The sequence below is a fragment of the Somniosus microcephalus genome, chromosome 28, assembly GCF_052327205.1.
Source record: "Somniosus microcephalus isolate GS21.2 chromosome 28, FLI_Smic_1.0, whole genome shotgun sequence".
In the NCBI taxonomy this organism is placed as follows: Eukaryota; Metazoa; Chordata; class Chondrichthyes; order Squaliformes; family Somniosidae; genus Somniosus; species Somniosus microcephalus.
In genome coordinates this window covers 29,480,000-29,500,866 of record NC_141014.1, presented here as the reverse complement: position 1 = coordinate 29,500,866, position 20,867 = coordinate 29,480,000, and the positions used below count along the sequence as shown (strand labels likewise).

Below are 20,867 nucleotides of genomic sequence, written 5' to 3'. Positions count from 1 at the left end.
GCCTGGAGGGGGAGATCATTGTTGGTGCAGCATACCACACGTTATGCAAAATTGTATAGCACCTTTATTCAGTTTAATTTTTTTTGTATTTTAAAATAGATTTGTTGCACATCCAGTTGGGGAAAGGTTCCTCGCTTTCTCCCCCACCCTCTCCCCTATTTGACATCGAGGCTGATTTGTTTTTACATAACTCACCTGGCTCGAAACTGGCGCGTTTAAATCCGCTGCCTGATTTTTAATTCTCGCTGAAGTCAGGAGATTATCCAACAAGTCTAGACTAGAATGTAAATATTAATAAGTGATTTATATAGCCCCTTTCATGACCTCAGGTCGTCCCAACGTGCTTTACAGCCAATGAAGTACTTCTTGAAGTGTAGCCACTGTTGTAATGTGGGAAGCACAGCAAGCTCCCACAAACAACAATGTGACAATGACCAGATAATCTGTTTTAGTGATGTTTATTAAGGGATAAATATTGTCCAGGGCACTGGGGATAACTTTCCTGCTCTTCTTTGAAATAGTGGCCCATGGGATCCTTTATATCTGCTCGAGAGAGAGCAGACGGGTCCTCTGTTTGACGTCGCATCTGAAAGACGGCACCTCCGACAGTGCAGCGCTCCCTCAGTACTGCACTGGAGAATGAACCTAGGTTTTTGTTCTCGAATCTCCGGAGTGGGACTTGAACCAACAACTTTCTGACTCAGAGGCAAGGGTGCTGCCCACTGAGTCACAGCTGACACTATTGAGCAATTGAAATCCTTGCGACAAAGTGACTGTTTTACTTTTTAAAAACATAAATACACAAATGTTGTGGGGTTTAGAAGAGAGTGTCACAGAAGTTCCTAGTACCGTTTAGTTCCATGTGTCTCTATACATGTAACAATTCCATTCAGAATAGTTGAAACAAAGCTTGCATGTTTTCTTCTGGATGTTTTATTGCCCCAATTATTATATAGATAAGGTGGGCGTGTTCTTGCACTTGGAAATTTCAGTCCAGTTTCTGGTGACTAGTATCTACAGCACAAAGCTCCCTATGTAATTCCGCACCGCTGCTCGGTCTCATTTTGAGATACTGAGGGAGAGCGGATTGGGAAAATTCATTCTCCTCTTGCAGGGGTGCCTTTCTGCACCCTGGGCTAAAGTACAGTTTTGGGACCGAGTAGAGAGAGTTTCAGCCTGCGTCGGGCCAACACCCCGAGTAACAAAAATAACGCTGCTGATTTTAAGCGCCCAAAAAAAACCTTGTTTAAAGAACTACAATAAGATTGCCAAGGCTTGGCGCCGTGACAACATAAGAAATAAGAGCAGGAGTAGGCCATACGGCCCCTCGAGCCTGCTCCGCCATTCAATAAGATCATGGCTGATCATCGACCTCAACTCCACTTTCCCGCCCGATCCCCATATCCCTTGATTCCCCTAGAGTCCAAAAATCTATTGATCTCAGACTTCAATATACTCAACGACTCAGAATCCACAACCCTCTGGGGCAGAGAATTCTAAAGATTCACCACCTTCTGAGTGAAGAAATTCCTCCTCATCTCGGTCGTAAATGGCCGACCCCTTATCCTGAGACTGTGCCCCCTAGTTCTCGACTCGCCAGCCAGGGGAAACAACCTCTCAGCATCTACCCTGTCAATCCCCTCAGAATCTTCGATGTTTCATTGAGATCACCTCTCATTCTAAACTCCAGAGAGTATAGGCCCATTCTACACAATCTCTCATCATAGGACAGCCCTCTCATCCCAGGAATCAATCTAGCAAGTTGGAGGTGGGCACTGCAATGTGGTGGTTGAGCTGAGGAGTTGCCACAATTAGCTGACGATGATCTTCTTCTCTCAGTGGTACCCAGAGGTGCGGCATCACTGTCCCAGCACGCCCATAATCCTCGTCGGCACCAAGCTGGATTTGAGGGACGACAAAGATACCATCGAGAAATTGAAGGAGAAGAAGCTGGCACCCATCACCTACCCACAAGGGCTCGCAATGACCAAGGAAATCGGTAATGGTTTCTCCCTCTCTGGGACGATACAGCATGCACCGCACGACGGGTACAGTGTTGATGTTGGTGGTGACTGGTTGGGCTGTTCACAAATGGGAGTAATGTAACCGGTGCAACTTGATGTTTTGATGACCACCTGACGTAAGAAAACGACTAGGCACTTGGTCTAAGCATTAAACAAAGCTTTAATCAACTGTTTTACAACACGGAGGTCTAGTTGTGTCCTTCACTAGTTCCTGTTAAGAATGTTCTGCGCAAGCTGGGCCCGTGCCCGAGTATTTATACTCTCCCTGGACAGCGCCACCCGTAGGCTGCTCAGTATTATTTCATAAGTCTGTCTTTCATGAATGACTGATTCATGTCACTACCCATATCAACAACAACAACTTGCATTTATAGAGTGCCTTTTAATGTAGTAAAATGACCCAGGGCGCTTCATCAAAGAAAGACAGACTTGCATTTCTATAGTGCTTTTCACGACCTCAGGACATCCCAAAGCGCTTTACAGCTAATGAAGTACTTTTGAAGTGTGGTCACAGTTGTAATGTAGGCAACGTGGCTGCCAATTTGCGCACAGCAAGCTCCCACAAACAGCTAATGAGATGATGACCAGATAATCTGTTTTTTAGGTATTGAATGAGGGATAAATATTGGCCCAGGACACCGGGGATAACTCCCCCTGATCCTCTTAGAAATAGTGCCATGGGATCGTTTGCGTCCAGCTGAGAGAGCAGACGGGGGCCTCGGTTTAGCGCCTCATCCGAAAGACGGCACCTCCGACAGTGCAGCGCTCCCCCAGTACTGCGCTGAAGTGTCCGCCTAGATTTTTCTGCTCCAGTCTCTGGAGTGGGACTTGAACCCACAACCTTCTGACTCCGAGGCGAGAGTGCTGCCCACTGAGCCATGGCTGACAAAGGAGGCGAGCTAGAGGGGCGTGTTATTGAGAACCCAGTTAGACATCCAACACACAGTATTGCAAACTAGAGCGTGGGCATCCTCTGCCACAGTCCTGCCTCTCTGATTTATTTCCCCCCCCCCCTCCGTTATGGGTAACAAACAGCTTGCATTTATATAGCGCCTTTAACATAGTAAAATGTCCCAAGGCGCTTCACAGGAGTGTTCTCAAAAGGTGGGGGAGGCTCGACTGACCAGCTGGTCACACAGTCACAGTGGCACAGAAGGAGGCCATTCGGCCCACCGAGTCCGTGCCGGCTCTCTGCAGAGCAATCCAGTCAGTCCCATTCCCCCGCTCTATCCCCATAGCCCTGCAAGTTTATTTCCCTCAAGTGCCTATCCAGTCTCCCCTTGAAAACATTGAGTCTCCGTTTCCACCACTTCAGTCGGCGGCGAGTTCCAGGTCCTTGCCACTCGCTGCTTAAAATTTTTTTTCCTCACATTCCCCCCTGTATCTCTTGCCCAAAACTACAAATCTCTGTCCCCTAGTCCTTGTACCATCATCTAGTGGGAGCAGCCTTTCTCCATCCAGCCTATCCAAACCCGTCATAATCTTGTACACCTCTATCAAATCACCGTCTTTCCTTGTCCTCTTTCGTATCTTTGTATGTTGTTTGCCTCCTTGCTTTCCCCCATTATCGAACCTTCTCCTGGAGTGTCCATGTAATGCTTACACCCAGTAAGACTCTCGGGTTCTAAAGCTACAGATCTAGCAGTGGACCACCAGATTCTCATTCAGAGGGTGCGGGTTTCAATTCATCGCTCTTGTCAACCAACAGAACAGAAGCACCGGGCTGGGAACCAATCTCGAGTGTCCCTCCTTCAGTGGGTGCAGTAATAACAATGGAGTTATTAGCAACTCTCTCTCTCTCTCTCTCTCTCTCTCTCTCTCTCTCTCTCTCTCTCTCTCTCTCTGTGTGTAGAAGTACAGCAATGGGGAAACAATTAAAGGACAGAACAGGCTGAGTTGTTTTTTTGCCTGCTTTGCCAGAGAATTGCACGAGAAATGATTACTCAATACTGACTCAGCCAGGTGTTTGCGGCATCTGATTTGCATATGTGCGAATTTTAGTAGGTTGGTTTTCCCTAGTGTTAAGATTGTGGTCAAAGGTTAGGATTAGCAGAAATGCTAATAGTTGGGTCATCTAGAAGACTTCATTTTGGATATGTCCTCTTGATAGGACAGAAGCTACAGGTCATTTGAGGACAAAAGTGGGGGAGTGGGACTAATTGGATAGTTTTTTCAAAGAGCCGGTACAGGCACAACAACAGCTTGCATTTATATAGCACCTTTTAACATCATAAAACGTCCCAAGGCGCTTCACAGAAGAGATTATCAAACAATATTTGACACCGAGCCATATAAGGAGATATTGGGGCAGATGACTAAATGTTTAGTCAAAGAGGTAGATTTTAAGGAGTGTCTTAAACATAAGAGATAGGAGTAGGCCAGTTGGCCTTTCGAGCCTGCTCCGCCATTCAATAAGATCATGGCTGATCTTCTACCTCATCTCCATTTTACTGAACTATCCCCATATCCCTTGATTCCCTTAATATTCAAATATCCAACAATCTCTGTCTTGAATATACTCAATGACTGAGCCTCCACAGCCCTCTGGGGTAGAGAATTCCAAAGATTCACTGCCCTCTGAGTGAAGAAATTTCTCCTCATCTCAGTTGTAAATGGCTGACCCCTTATTCTGAGGCTGTGACCCCTGGTTCTAGACTCCCCAGCCAGGGGAAAAATCCTCCCTGCATCTACCCTGTCAAGCCCTGTAAGAATTTTTAGTATTTCAATGAGATCACCTCTCATTCTTCTAAACTCTAGAGAATATAGGCCTAGTCTACTCAATCTCTCCTCATAGGACAATCCCCCATCCCAGGAATCAGTCTGGTGAACCTTTGTTGCGCTCCCTTTATGGTAAGTATATCCTTCCTTAGATAAGGAGACCAAAACTGTACACAGTACTCCAGGTGTGGTCTCACCAGGGCTCTATATAAAGGAGGAGAGAGAGGCGGAGAGGTTTAGGGAGGGAATTCCAGAGCTTGGCGCCTTGGCAGCTGAAGGCACAGCCGCCAGTGGTGTAGCGATGAAAATCGGACGCTCGAGGCCAGAACTTGAGCGCAGATATCTCGGAGGGTTGTGGGGCAGGAGGCGATTATAGAGATTGGCGCCGAAGGGCGCGCCTCTGTGCTGTAAGATTTTGTGATTTTTAAACCGAAACTTTGGACGTAACACCACATCATTGCAGCATCTGTTACTGGAATTTGTTTTGTTTTATTTCCACTGGAGGTAGCTGTTCACAGCTTGGAAACGATAGCCAAATGTCTTGTTGTTTATTGGTATCTTAATCCTTTTAGATTACTGACACGTGCAGAGTCAATTCCAGTAGCAAGAGGGTTCGAGTACAGGAACAAGGATGTGTTGCTGCAGTTGTACAGGGCCTTGGTGAGACCACATCTCGAGTATTGTGTGCAGTTTCGGTCGCCTTATCTGAGGAAGGATGTTCTTGCCATGGAGGAAGTGCAGCGAAGATTCACCAGGCTGATACCTGGGATGGCAGGAATGACGTATGAGGAGAGATTGTGTCGATTGGGCTTGTGCTCGCTGGAGTTTAGAAGATTGAAAGGGGATCTCATCGAAACCTATAAAATTCTGTCAGGCCTGGACAGACTAGATGCAGGAAGGATGTTTCTGATGGCCGAGGGGTCCAGAACCAGGGGTCATAGTCTAAGGATAAGGGGTAAGCCATTTAGGACTGAAATGAGGAGGAATTTCTTCACCCAGAGAGTGGTGAACCTGTGGAATTCTCTGCCACAGAGGGCGGTGGAGGCCAGTTCATTAAATATATTCAAGAAAGAGTTGGATATATTTCTTAAGGCTAAAGGGATATGGGAAGAAAGCAGGGACCGGGTACTGAATTTGGATGATCAGCCATGATCTCATTGAATGGCGGAGCAGGCTCGAGGGGCTGAATGGCCTACTCCTGCTCCTATCTTCTATGTTTCTAACCGGTTTACTCCTCCTGAGCTCACGTGTCAGGATGCTGAAATGAGTCCCAATATTACAGCCTCCGAAAACTGTTCAAATGTCTCAAATTAAATATGCATCACTTTTTGTTTTTAAAGGTCCTCCTAGGGGGTGAAAAATAGTGGAGCTGGCAAACTGAGCACTACCTCAAGTCCTCTGGTGTCAGCTGTGGCTCAGTGGGCAGCACTCTCACCTCTGAATCAGAAGGTTGTGGGTTCTAAGTCCCACTCCAGAGACTTGAGCACAAGAATCTAGGCTGACACTCCCAGTGCAGTACTGAGGGAGCGCTGCACTGTCGGAGGTGCCGTCTTTCGGACGAGACGTTAAACCGAGGCCCCGTCTGCTATATCAGGTGGACGTAAAAGATCCCGTAGCACTATTTTGAAGAAGAGCAGGGGAGTTATCCCCAGTGTCCTGACCCAATATTTATCCCTCAATCAACATAACCAAAACAGATTATCTGATCATTATCATGTTGCTGTTTGTGGGAGCTTGCTGTGTGCAAATTGGCTGCCGCGTTGCCCACATTACAACAGTGACTCCACTTCAAAATTGCTTCATTTCTTTCTTTCTGTCGGTCTGTCTCCAGGGAAACCCTGTCTCCCCCTTCCCAGGTTTTCAGCCAATACACCCCGACACTGAAACAAAATGTGTCTCATTGGGCGGTGCAGCCATCTACTGGGCAACCACAGAAAACCGGCTGGGGCGAGTCAATCAGTAGCTCTTATTGGAGCTGTGACTTTGGCCCTGACAGGAGAGTGTGAAGATATGAAGGGACAGCAGTCCAACACTTCTCTGTCGCCCAGTCTCCTTTTGGTGCCCTCCGCTCTCCACCTGAACTGAGGGGAAACCTTCAGATTCTTTTTATGCGTGTTCACACGCGACCTAGGTTCTGGAGGTGAAGGGTCAGAGTTCTAACCCAGGAGTGTCCAAGCTGCACCTTGTGGGACACATGAAGCACTTGGGCCCTTGCGGTCTGGCTCCTCTGAGCGCCCAAGCGACTAAATGTATTTATTCTCGTGTGTATGTATCTAACTTGCTGTTTGAATTTCATGAGCTGGAGGTTTGATTTCTTTTTGGCACCTTTGCCTCGGTTGGTGGCTAAATCGTGAATCAGAACACCTCCATCTGTTAACACCGGGAACCTGGGATGTATAAAAAATCAATTGGAACATGGATAAAAGCTTTACATGTGACCCCGAGGCTTCATGGCATGAACCTACAAAGCCCTGGTCAGACCACACCTGGAGCACCGTGAGCAGTTCTGGGCACCACACCGTAGGAAGGACATATTGGCCTTGGAGGGAGTGCAGCGTAGGTTTACCGGAATGATACCCAGACTCCAAGGGTTAAATTACGAGGAGAGATTACACAAATTCGGGTTGTTTTCCCTGGAATTTAGAAGATTAAAGGGTGATTTGCTCAAAGTTTTAAGGGGAATAGATAGAGAGAAACTATTTCTGCTGGTTGGGGAGTCTAGGACTAGGGGGCAGAGTCTAAACATTAGAGCCAGGCCTTTCAGGAGAGAAGTTAGGAAACACTTCTACACACAAAGGGTGGTCGAAGTTTGGAACTCTCTCCTGCAAATGACAATTGATGCTAGGTTAAGTTTAAATCTGAAAGTGATCGGTTAACAAAAATCTAAGGTATTATATGGGGCAAAGGCAGGTATATGGAGTTAGGTCATAGATCAGCCATGATCTCATTGAATGGCGGAGCAGGCTCGAGGGGCTCAATGGCCTACTCCTGCTCCTGTGTGATGCACGAGGATTAAAGACTTGGACATCCCTTGATCTGACCCATTTATTTCCTGCGACACTGTAGCCATCTGCTTATTGAGCTCCTTCAGTCAGTAAATGCGCGATTGATCCACAACAGAAAGATCTGAGGTTTGCTCGCCAATCTACTGACAACAGGGCAGCAGTTGGGGTTGTACAATTGGTCCTTGCACCCAAGGTTCCTGGTCATTATCCAGTGACGCTGTTGGATTGTGCTTGTGTGTGGATGTTGCCTGAGGGCAGGATTAGGCTTGGCTGTGATTTTCCATCCCTCCCTCCCCCAACCAGGGGTCAGAAACCAGGGGGCACAGATTTAAAGTAATTGGTGGAAGGTTTAGAGGGGATTTGAGGGGAAATCTCTTCACCCAGAGGGTTGTGGGGGTCTGGAACTCACTGCCTGAAAGGGTGGTAGAGGCAGGAACCCTAACTGCATTTTAAAAAGTACTTGGATGTGCCCTTGGGATGCTCTAACCTGCAGGGCTACGGGCCAAGAGCTGGGGAAGTGGGATTAGGCTGGATAGCTCTTTGTTGGCCGGTGTGGACACGATGGGCCGAAATGGCCGCCTTCCGTGCTGTAACGTTCTATGATTCTATGAACCCCCCCTCACCCCCACCAAAACCATGGCAGCCCATCAACATTCAATGTCTAGGCTGGCGCAGGAGAAATGACCACTTGGGCAAGGTACTGGAGGTTGGTGCAGATGGAACCTTAGCCCAACAAGAGTCCGCACCTTCAGGAGATATAATTTCACAATCACAGAAACCCCACAGTGCAGATAGAGGCCATTTCGGCCCATCGAGCCTGCACCGACACATATCCCACCCGATCCCCGTAACCCCTACACCAACACATATCCCACCCTATCCCCGTAACCCCACGTATTTAATCCCCCTAACACTAAGGGTCAATTTATCATAGCCAATCAACCTAACTCGCACATCTTTGGACTGTGGGGTATGGACTGCCGTTGGCAAGCTGGTTATTGGTAATGAAGGAGCTTTACACTTTTTGTTATGTCCTCATTCAGTACAGGAAGTTGGTAATGTGCTTACTTTATGTTGTAACCCTGTGTACGTTTGGAGCTGGCTGGTGCCTCGCCCGGCTTCCGCTTTCACACTGTTTCTGGATTTAACCACACACACAGCTTCCTTCACTGTTCACTCTGCAACATCAGCTTGTAGAATAACTCGTGCTCCAGCACAGAAAAGAGCCATTCGGCCCATCAAGTACGCACTGTTATTTTTTTCCCCCTCCCCCAAAAGAGCTACCTAGTCTAATCCCACATTCCTCTCTCCCCTTTTATATCCCCCCTTTCTCAAGTAACTATTTAATTCCCTTGTGTTTTTTAAATACGCATATTGGCCCAAAACAACTTGAAGAGCCTTCGCTCATTTTTTGTACCTTTTGGAGAGAACCGTCTTTCTCCCTCCGGTTCAACTGCTGCCTCTTCCGTCGGCACTGACTCGTGCTTAGTTATATTGACACTGGTACCGGCTGTCTTCCAGTATTTCACCGGTGAGGCCATTCATATGTGAGCCTGGATGGCGAGTGTTGGCTATTCAACCAAGGGTGGGGTCCATCACAGCCAGCTCCTAGATGGCGAGGTTTTACAGAGGTTTTTAAAAGGAGAGATTTGGAGGGGTTTAAGGAGGGAAATTTGAGAGCAGCAGCCAGACCCTTCACATTGCCAGCAATTCCAGGGAATGTCCATCTCCTGAGATGGCCATTTTAAGTGTTAAGCTCTGGCATTATGACCCCGAGGCCCTGATAATGCAGTAATAAACCTGTGTGGTGTCAAGAGCGGTATATTGCTGTAATGTCCGTGCTACAGCACCCCCTGGCCTTGCTACTGCTGCCAATGAGAAGGACAAGAGGAGCAATATCCTGGAAACGCCATCCCCACCTCCCGTCTCGCACAGCCCTACCTTGGCCATATTCCACTGTTCCTTCATCAGGCTCATACATGGATGGCCTTGCGGGTGAAATACTGGAGGGCAGCCAGTACCTGTGGCAATATAACTTGGCGCGAGTCAGTGCCGACGGAAGAGGCAGCAGTTGAACCGGAGGGAGTAAGACGGTTCTCTCCCGAGGTACAGAAAATGGGCGAAGGCTCTTCAAGTTGTTTTGCTCCAATATGCATATTTAATGGGTCAGTACCCTGGAATTCCCGATCTAGCGCCATCGTAGTCAGTGCGAGGACTGCAGTAGTCCAAGGCGAAGGCCCACCGGCACCTCAAACCAGCTCGGGGTGGGCGGTGAATGTTGCCTTGCCGCATCCCAAGAACAAGTCAGTTTTGGAGTTGGGCTTGACCTCATGACCTCCCAAACAAAAATCCTAATCTATAATTAGACAGTTAATGAATCACTTCTGCTTACTTTCCCTCCTCCTACCTCAGCATCTGTCTTATTTTAAGAACATACGAATTAGGAGCAGGAGTCGGCCATTCGGCCCCTCGAGCCTGCTCCGCCATTCAATAAGATCATGGCTGATGTGATCTTGGCCTCAACTCCACTTCCCTGCCCGCTCCCCATAACCCTCGACTCCCTTATCGTTCAAAAATCGATCTCCACCTTAAATATATTCAATGACTCCACCTCCACAGCTTTCTGGGGCAGAGAATTCCAAAGATTCACGACCCTCAGAGAAGAAATTCCTCCTCATCTCCATTTTAAAAGGGTGCCCCCTTATCCTGAAACTCTGCCCCCGAGTTCTAGATTTTCCCACGAGGGGAAACATCCTCTCTGCATCTACCCTGTCAAGCCCCCTCAAAATCTTGTTTTAATAAGATCAGCCCTCATTCTTCTAAACTCCATGAGTATAGGCTCAACCATTTTCATAAACCTTATTTCCGACTAATATTTCTACCATTTATTTAAAAAAAAAAAAAAAAAAAAATCCACCTGGTCTTCCCGTGTTCCTGGATCGCATTGTTGATTTGGAAATATGTCGGCTGTTCCTTCATCACCGCCGGGTCAAAATCCTGGAACTCCCTCCCCAACCTTCACCACACGGACTGCAGTGGTTCAAGAAGGCGGCTCACCACCACCACCATCTTGAGGGCAATTAGGGATGGGCAATAAATGCCGGCCTTTGCCAGCGACGCCCATATCCCGTGAATGAATTTTAAAATATAAAAAAATAAAAAAATTTGGAGGTGGATCCTGAAGAGTAAAATGTAGCCTGTGATTCGCCAGTTCTAAAAACTGATTGATTGGGTTTTTGTTGGACTTCGTCGGCTGCAAATACCGGGCCAACTGTTCTGATGCATTTTTTCCACTGCTGCTTGTAGTTATCCTGTCTGCTACCCAGGGAGCACAACTGCATACCTAATGTATTGATTTAACATGAGACTGTTGGAAATCATGTTCTAATGAAAATGCTAAAACTGAGCAGAAGAGAAAATAAGACGGAGACTCTCTTATTTGAGAGGGTGGCTGAAGATATTCCCAACGGCCAGATTATGTCATTTCAGCAGGACCGATTTACATGGGCAAATCCCGTTATAAATGTGGACATAGGAACTTGTACACGCCTAGCATAAGATTTAGGAGCAGGAGTCGGCCATAAGGCCCCTCGAGTCTGCTCCGCCATTCAATAAGATCGTGGCTGATCTTCGACCTCAACTCCACTTTCCCGCCCGATCTCCATATCCCTCAATTCCCCTAGAGTCCAAAAATCTATCGATCTCAGCCTTGAATATACTCAACGACTCAGCATTCACAGCCCTCTGGGGCAGAGAATTCCAAAGATTCCTAACCCTTGACCAGAGAAAGTCAAATGGTGCAATGTAAGATTTTTAATTAATTCTACAGGAAACTCTCTTTTTACTGGCACCTAAATAACCGGAAAAATCTCCTCTTTGGCAAAATTCAGAAGTAGGTTCAGGTAAGTTTTACTTCATATTAGTGGCCGTGTAACCGGGGTTCCTGGATCTGTGGCCGTGTAACCGGGGTTCCTGGATCTGTGGCCGTGTAACCGGGGTTCCTGGATCTGTGGCCGTGTAACCGGGGTTCCTGGATCTGTGGCCGTGTAACCGGGGTTCCTGCACCTGTTGTTGCTTTATACGGAGCTCTCAGCTCTCCGTATCTTTTACTATAGCTTTCGGTTATCCGGAATTTTTGATGAACTGGCACCATGTCGGTGCCAGATTTTTAAAAAAAAGTTTCCTGTAGTAGGCCGTACTCCCATCTCTCTTTTCTGGGCTTTTCATTTCTAAAAACCTTCTAGAATGTGAAGATGACCAACTGGTCCTTCCTCGTTCAAGCTTTCTAAGCTCCTTCCTGACCGATCTCAACACTTTCCGCCTCACTATTTCATGGGCCACACTGACCGGGGGAAGGCCCCAGGCTTGCGCCCTCTTCTAGGCCAGGGTTATACCGCCATCTGCTGGCTGGAAGTTGAGCATTGACGACGCACAGTGGTTCTGCTGGATTCTGTTACCATTGGCTGCAGTTGATGCCAGCGGTTGTCCGCTTTTGCCCAGTAGAAGTGGGAATTGGGATCGTGACTTGAGTTCTGACGTTTGCTACTGAAGAATACCCATCAAAAATCTTCAATGACTCCATGTCACAAGACGCAGAGTTGGGGAGGGTGGGGTGGGGTGGGAAATCAGATGTTTGATGTCGAATTTACAATTCAAATTTGGGCAGTGCACTGAAAAGGCAGACTGACTGGGCCGAAGCCAAATGGGTGGCAACCTTAATTGGTGCCCTAACCTTGGTCGCTGCCACTTTAATCAGCAGAAACTTGACCAACTCCATTTCCTGCTGAAATAGGCGCCTGTTCTTGTGAGGCTTGCAAGACTCAATGTTGAATGGTGTCTGTCCATCTGTATTGCAATAGTGCGATAGATCCGAGACTTAAACAGACCTCTATGCAGGTGATTCAAAGTAAGTGTTTTGTTACCGAGATTTACAGAAGATCATCTTCTGTACTTTGGGGATGTGGGGAAGAGCAGGGAAATTCTCAGCCATGTTTTCAAGTCCCTCCATGGCCTCGCCCCCTCCTCCAGCCCTACAACCCTTCCGAGATCTCTGCACTCCTCCAATTCTGGCCTCTTGCGCATCCCCCGATTTTCATTGCTCCACCATTGGCGGCCGTGCCTTCAGTTGCCGGGGCCCTAATAAGTTCTGGAATTCCCTCCCTAAACACTTCTACCTCCTTTTAAGATTTGCCTTAAAATCTACCTCTTTGACCAAGCCTTTGGTTACCTGTCCTAATACCTCCTCGTGTGGCTCGGGTGTCGAGTTTTGCCTGATTACGCTCCTGTGAAGTGTGTTGGGACATTTTACTGTGCTATATAAATGCAAGTTCAGGTTGTTGTTTGATCTCTGGAATCACTGCAATTCCAGGAACTAACATAAGAAATAGGTGCTGGAGGTGGGTAATGGTACACGCCTGCTTTTTTAAAAATTCGTTTATGGGATGTGGGCATCGCTGGCAAGGCCAGCATTTATTGCCCATCCCTAGTTGCCCTTGAGAAGGTGGTGGTGAGCCACCTTCTTGAACCGCTGCAGTCCGTGTGGTGAAGGTGCTCCCACAGTGCTGTTAGGGAGGGAGTTCCAGGATTTTGACCCAGTGACGATGAAGGATCGGCCGATATATTTCCAAGTCAGGATGGTGTGTGACTTGGAGGGGAACTTGGAGATGGTGGTGTTCCCATGTGCCTGCTGCCCTTGTCCTCCTAGGTGGAAGAGGTCGCGGGTTTGGGAGGTGCTGCCGAAGAAGCCTTGGCGAGTTGCTGCCGTGCATCTTGTAGATGGTGCACACTGCAGCCACGGTACGCCGGTGGTGGAGGGAGTGAATGTTTAAGGTGGTGGATGGGGTGCCAATCAAGCGGGCTGCTTTGTCCTGGATGGTGTCGAGCTTCTTGAGTGTTGTTGGAGCTGCACTCATCCAGGCAAGTGGAGAGTATCCCATCACACTCCTGACTTGTGCCTTGTATGTAGATGCTTTAAGGGAGTGGGCGCAGGTTTACTGGAGTTCAGCCCCCAGCGCGATGAAAACATCACGCCTGAAAAAATGTAATGGCCGCTCCAGTTGTCACGGTGATTGCTGATTTTTCTTCTGTTTTTGCTTGAAAAAGGTTCCATGAGGTACCTCGAGTGCTCGGCCCTCACACAGCGAGGCCTGAAGACCGTGTTTGACGAAGCCATCCGTGCCGTGTTGTGCCCAGCCCCCGAAGAAAGGTCAAAGAAGAAGTGCCTGCTACTGTAATGGTATTTGTCTTTATTTTTCTCCACTGGGCCTAAGCACATAGGCGCGGGAGTCGACCATTCAGCCCCTCGAGCCTGCTCCACCATTGTTAGATCACCGGCTGATCCGTACCTCGGCTCTGTTTACCCGCCTTCGCTCCATATCCCTTGATCCCCTTGCCTAACACAAATCCATCGACCTCAGTCTTGGAAATTTCACTAGTGGCCCCAGCATCCGCAGCCTTTTGGGAGAGAGTGTTCCAGATTTCCACTACCCTTTGTGTGGGGAAAAGTGCTTCCTGATTTCCCTCCTAAATGGCTTAGCTGTAATAAGATTGTCCCCTCATTTTGATTTCCCCCCCCCACCCCACCAGAGGAATTAGATTCTCTGTATCTGCCTTATCGAATCCTTTTCAGGTGGAAGTAAAAGATCCCGTGGCACTATTTCGAAGAAGAGCAGGGGAGTTCTCCCCGGTGTCCTGGGCCAATATTTATCCCTCTATCAACATAACAAAAACAGATTTCCCACATACTTCGCCAAACCTTGCAGCAGCTCCTCCTGACACCAGAGGGTGCTGTCAGCAATGTTTTCCACACAGCAGGGGCCATAGGCTGTGTTGTATGATGCGTTGACGCGCGGACACCAGAGGGCTGATTTTAACGGGAAACCGGCAATCGGTGATGCACTCTGCCGGTTTTCCGAAACTTGAGGCCTAGAGTTAAAAGCAGCACTCTGGAGTGTGTCTCCTTATTCTTCCCCCGCACCCTCTCCTTCCTGAAGTTGCTGTGTGTCCTTTGCCTGTCCAAGAGACATCAAAAAATGAGTCCTCCTCCCTGGCCACTCCCCACAAGTTTCGGCAAACTGCAGGCCGATGCAGTGCACATAGAAACATAGAAGATAGGAGCAGGAGTAGGCCATTCGGCCCCTCGAACCTGCTCCCCCATTTAATGAGATCATGGCTGATCATCCAAATTCAGTACCCTGTCCCTGCTTTCTCCCTGTATCCCTTGATCCCTTTAGCCTTAAGAAATGCACCAGATAGGGAAGGGCCACAATGCGGTTTGTTGGGGCTTGGGAGTTAACTAAATGCCATGATGGAACACGCTGGCTCTTGCGTCGCTGGTGATGGCTTTGGGGCTTCCTGAACCCCCCTCCATCTAGAGCAGGATCAAAAGGAACCTTCTGGTCTATTTGTCTCAGTAGCACCCTTGGGTGGTGCCTTTAAGAGCTGGGTGAGGGGAGGAGGTGGGTGCTTGAAAGACTTCAAGCTAAGATCTCTGTCTTCTATGTGTCTCAGTGAGCGGCACTCTTGCCTCTGAGTCAGAAGGTTGTGGGTTCATAGTCCCCACTCCAAAGACTTGAGCACAAAAATCTCGGCCGACACTCCAGTGGAGTGCTGCACTGTCGGCGGTGCCGTCTTTCAGATGAGACATTAAACCAAGGCCCTGATTGCCCCCTCAGGTGGACGTAAAAGATCCCATGGCACTATTTCGAAGAAGAGCAGGGGAGTTCTCCCCGGTGTATTCCCAATATTTATCCCTCAATCAACATCACTAAAACAGATTGTCCGGTCATTATCACACTGCTGTTTGTGGGAGCTTGCTGTGTGCAAATTGGCTGCCGCGTTTCCTACAGCGACTAAACTTCAAAAAGTACTTAATTGGCTGTAAAGCGCTTTGGGACGTCCTGAGGTTGTGAAAGGCGCTATAGAAATGCAAGTCTTTCTTCCTTTGTTTACACAATGACATCGCTGTAACCAATTTTCCATTTCTCTTGCTGTTTCAGTTGCACGGTGGACCACTTATCCTGATCAAGCCAAAGGAATGTACCAAAAGGATTCAGTTGGAGCCCAGAGTACTGGATTCGCGATGCAATCTCTGTAACATATTTGGGGGATGTAACATTACGGTTTTAATGACTTTTTAAAAAAAATGTTTTTGCTGCTTTTTCTTTGTAAATTGTGCATTTGTTTATCAAGACAAAAAAAAAATGCGTTATATTTTTTCGCTTGTGTTCAATATTAATCCTGTCCCACTCCAGCGGGTTGAATCTACCCCCTACTGATTGACATTTAGTTACTTTAGCTTGATGTTATAAAATCTAGCTCAAAAATATGTAAAACCAAAAACATTTTTTGTTTCCTTCCTGGGCCTTCCCAACACTTCAAACTGAGCCAGTGGCTAATTATCTGCTCCCAGAACACCTCTGGGCAGCTGGGAGGACCGTGCAACTGTTGCCCACGAACGCCACTTGAGTTGCATGAGGATTTAAAACTTTGCCTCGACGTCCATCCCCGGTCACCATAGCGACGCGCAACATTGCAAGTTTTGAGCAATAAGAATTGTTAATTTTTAATTTTTTTTTAACGCCGTGAAATTTGTGCTCCAGGTCAGTGATTTGTGCTCAGAAGGAGCCCTTATCCCATTACACCAAACGTCCGTATCAAGCACTCCCAGGTTAGCTATAGCAAGGTTAGATGCCGCACCAGTGGAAATATTTAAGTAGCATTTAAGGGGTTTCAAATCCGACAAGGAGTCGGTCAAAATTAACCCCGTTAAGTTTTCTTCCTGGAGCTTGCGGTCGTTTACAGTAACAGAACCAAAAATGAACCCGCCAGCCAGTCACCCCCCTTCCCCCGCAGTTTACAAACTGCGCCACGTTCACGAGCGGAGACACTTGCTTGCCGTCTGATCATTGGTCCTGTGCGTGTAGAACGGGGACGCACTCTGGCCCGGGACGGAGTCGCCCCCCTGCTCATTTACTGGGTGCTGAAGGCGGTCGGGGTGACCTTGCTGGGGAGCAGGCCAGGCTCGCTGCTCTGCATTCTAGCGTCCCTCTGGGGGCAGCCGTACGTCACCAAGAGGTTTACCGAATGTTTTTGGACCCGTGGGAGCAGTAGAATTGGTCGAGCCTTTCATTTCTTTTTTGCTAACCTGCTACGTGGGACAGTGTAGCAGAAATGAATGCCTACTGCCCATCTCCGTTTAGCATAGCTAGGGGGCTTTGTGGGGGGAGGGGGGAAAGAGGAACTGTGTGTATATTTTTTTAAAAATACACGAAACACGGCCTTTGAGCTTGTGGGTTTTTTTTCTTCTGAAACCGCAGGCGGGTTAAAATCTAGTCATGGGGTAAATTTTAACCCTCCCAGTTAGAACGGTACGTGGTTGGGAGTGGGGGGGTACTGCCAAGATGACGGGGGAGGTGTCGCGCCACATTCCCGCCACCATCTTTACTTGCCTTAATTCAGGCGCAGGAGGGCCGCCCCCCCCTTCCCGGGCAGGCTTGGGCCTACTTTACGTGGAAAAGTCGCGGCCCGATGATGTCATCGGCGACGGCATTTTTAACTTCAGAAGGCCCGCACGGGGCCCTGACCCCGACTGCAGGACCACAGGTGAGAGTCGACAAAGTGGCCTGAAGAGGCCGTGGTAAGTTTTTAAACACAAAAAATGTATCACTTCCCTCGCCCCCCCCCCCCCCCCCCCCCCAAGTGTGGAATTCTCATGGGCCCGGAGGAGCAGGAGTCCTTTGACCTCGTACGATAGCAAAATACTGCGGATGCTGGGAATCCGAGATAACAACAGAAAACACTGGAAATACTCAGCAGGCCAGGCAACATCCGTGGAGAGAGAAACCAAGTCAACGTTTCAGGTTGAAACCCTTCGTCAGAACTGAGGGGGGGAAAAAAGCAGGAAATGAAACAGATTAAGAAGCAAGTTTGGGGGCTGGGAAATGGGGGAGGGGATGAAAGAACAAAAGGGAAGGTCTGAGAGAGGTGAGGAGACGTTGAGATATTCAAGGCGAGACGAGATGGTAATAGGACAGGTAAAGAGACAAAGGATGGCTCTGGATGAAGTGTGAAATGCGCTGGCATGGCAGCGGTCTGTCTTTCTGCCAGCGCATTTCACACTTCATCTAGAGTCATCCTTTGTCTCTTTACCTGTCCTATTACCATCTTGTCTCGCCTTGAATATCTCTTAATGTCTCCTCACCTCTCAGACCTTCCCTTTTGTTCTTTCATCCCCTCCCCCATTTCCCAGCCCCTTCTTGCTTCTTAATCTGTTTCATTTCCTGTGTTTTTTCTCAGTCCTGACGAAGGGTCTTCGACCTGAAACGTTGACTCTTGTTTCTCTCTCCACGGATGTTGCCTGACCTGCTAAGTTTTTCCAGCGTTTCCTGTTCGTCATTTGACCTCCCCCTGCCCTGGCCTTGCCTGCCTCTCCTGGCACCGGATTCCAAACCCCGACCAGCGCTAATTTTTTTCCACCGGGAGGGGAGGGAACCGGCCCCTTCGGGATTTCCGACCTGGATTAATTTAAATGGGGTCTGGGAGTTGACATGGTCTCCCCCGTCGGGATTTCCCGCCCCCATGCAACCATTCTTTTTCCCCACCACCCCTCTGCCTCAAACATGCCCATGGTTCAGATTGACCCCCAAGTATTAGAAAGTAGTGACCCAGCTCCCCTCATGTATGCAAGTTGCTCGTCCCCCCTCCCCACACTGTGAGCTTCAGTTGTGCTGCCTCGGGTTGTCGTATCCCAGGTCTGTAGTCCTCCTCCTCCTCCTCCTGGAATATTAGCTATATTCGCTTCATGTACAATTCCTGTTAAATCCGGCAGCTATCCTGCTCGATTATTTCAAGTATTTTTTTTTTATTGATGCAATATACAACTAGAATAAAATATAAAGTCACTCGGCTTTGTGACTTGCCCAGCAGCTCAGTGCTGCCGCAAGTTGAATAATTTGCTATAAACTTTGTCAGTTCTCTTCTCGGAAAATAAAATCTTCGCTCTGAAACTGCGATCTGCTCGTCTTTTATTTGTTCCTCCGTTTTCATAGAGAAAGAGACTCGCAGCACAGAAGGAGGCCATTTGGCCCGTCGTGTCTCTGCTGGTACTTTAAGCAGTCGTGCCAAGTCCCACACCCCCCTGCTTTTTGTCCGTAACCCTCTAAGTTCCTCATCCTCCATTACCCGTCCAACTCCCTTTTTAAAATTATCTTTAGATACTGTGGCGGCAAGAGCGGGTCAGAGGCTGGGTATTCTTCGGCGAGTGTCTCACCTCCTGACTCCCCAAAGCCTTTCCACCATCTACAAGGCACAAGTCAGGAGTGTGATGGAATACTTGCCTGGATGAGTGCAGCTCCAACAACACTCAAGAAGCTCGACACCATCCAGGACAAAGCAGCCCGCTTGGTCGGCACCCCATCCGCCACCTTAAACATTCACTCCCTCCACCACCGGCATACCGTGGCTGCAGTGTGTACCATCTGCAAGATGCACTGCAGCAACTCACCAAGGCTCCTTCGGCAGCACCTTCGGCAGCACCTCCCAAACCCGTGACCTCTTCCACCTAGAAGGACAAGGGCAGCAGGCACATGGGAACACCACCACCTCCAAGTTCCCCTCTGAGTCACACACCATCCTGACTTGAAGGATCGGCGATATATTTCCATCGTCACTCGGTCAAAATCTTGGAACTCCCTCCCTAACAGCACGGTTGGGAGTACCTTCACCACACGGACTGCAGCGGTTCAAGAAGGCGGCATGGACTAGGTGGGTCGAATCACCTGTTTCTGTGCTGTATATCCTATGTAATCCTACGTAAGATAGTAGGACAGGTGGCCAAAAGCTTGGTCAAAGAGGTAGGTTTTAAGGAGCATCTTAGGAGTGGAGAAGTTATGGGAGGGAATTCCTGAGCTTGGGGCCCAGGCAGCTGAAGTTAGTGTGTTAAATGTTGATTCCAATTCTACCCCTGCTCTGGATTCACTCGCCTCTGCTCCCGAAGGTGCTGATTCACACTGGGGTATAGTTCCATGTATCCCAAAACAAGCGCTCTGCTCGGAGCTCCGGCACGGCAAGAGAACCCCAGGTGGGCAAAGGAAACGCTTTGAGGGTGTCCTTGAAGCCTCCTTGAAAAAGTGTAACATCCCCATTGGCACCTGCGAATTCCTGGCCCAAGACCGCACAAAGTGGAGGGGAAGCATCCGGGAAGGCACCGAACGCCTCGAGTCTCTTCGCCGGGAGCAAGCGCAAGGAGCGCACGTCAACCCAAGCACCCCACCCACCCGCCCCTTCAACCACCATCTGCCCCACCTGTGACAGAGACTGTAGGTCCCGCATTGGACTCATCAGTCACCTGAGAACTCATTTTTAATGTGGAAGCAAGTCATCCTCGGTTCCGAGGGACTGCCTAAGAGAGAGAGAGATAGTTCCATGGGTGCTGGTCCTCCGGCAGTTCTTTACCCAAGTGACTGCTCTTTGCATGTGAACCCAGGCAGTGAGTGTCTAGACAGAGTAGACAGAGAAACTGTTCCCATTGGCGGAAGGGCCGAGAACCAGAGGGCACAGATTTAAGGTGATTGGCAGAAGAACCAAAGGCGACATGAGGAAAATCTTTTTTATGCAGTGAGTGGTTAGGATCTGGAATGCACTGCCTGAGAGGGTGGTGGAGGCAGATTCAATCACTGCTTTCAAAAGGGAGTTGGATAAGTACCTGAATGAGAAAAAATTGCAGGGCTACAGGGAAAGGGCGGGGGAGTGGGACTCAACAGGCCGAATGGCCTCCTTCTCTGCTGTAACTATTGTATGATTCTAGTTCAAGAGCAACATCGATGGAGAGCAGCGGCTGTGGCTATATTAGGGTTAGACGTTTGGGCAAAAAGCTTAAGCAGTTGCATAGAATCTACAGCACAGAAACAGGCTGTTCAACCCAACTGGTCCATGCCAAATGGTTACTTGAGCTTTCTCCCAACAACAACCTGTATTTATAAAGCGCCTTTAATGTAGTAATTTGTTCCAAGGTGCCTCCCCGGTGTGTTTATAAAACAAAATTTGACACCGAGCCACATAAGGAGATATTAGGGCAGGTGACCAAAAGCTTGGTCAAAGAGGTAGGTTTTAAGGAGCATCT

General features: G+C 48.5%; 1 protein-coding gene across 1 annotated transcript in view; it reads left to right on the top strand.

The window, feature by feature from the left end:
* The window catches only part of LOC147099481 (ras-related C3 botulinum toxin substrate 1-like), a 76,154-nt gene extending 60,249 nt beyond the window's left edge, over positions 1-15,905 (top strand). The window contains exons 5-7 of the mRNA XM_085969660.1: positions 1,840-1,999; positions 13,850-13,982; positions 15,745-15,905. Of these exons, the coding sequence (XP_085825786.1) occupies positions 1,840-1,999; positions 13,850-13,980 (291 nt within the window). The 3' untranslated portion in view covers positions 13,981-13,982; positions 15,745-15,905. The remainder of the gene's footprint in view (positions 1-1,839; positions 2,000-13,849; positions 13,983-15,744) is intronic.
* The last annotated feature ends 4,962 nt before the right edge of the window (positions 15,906-20,867 follow it).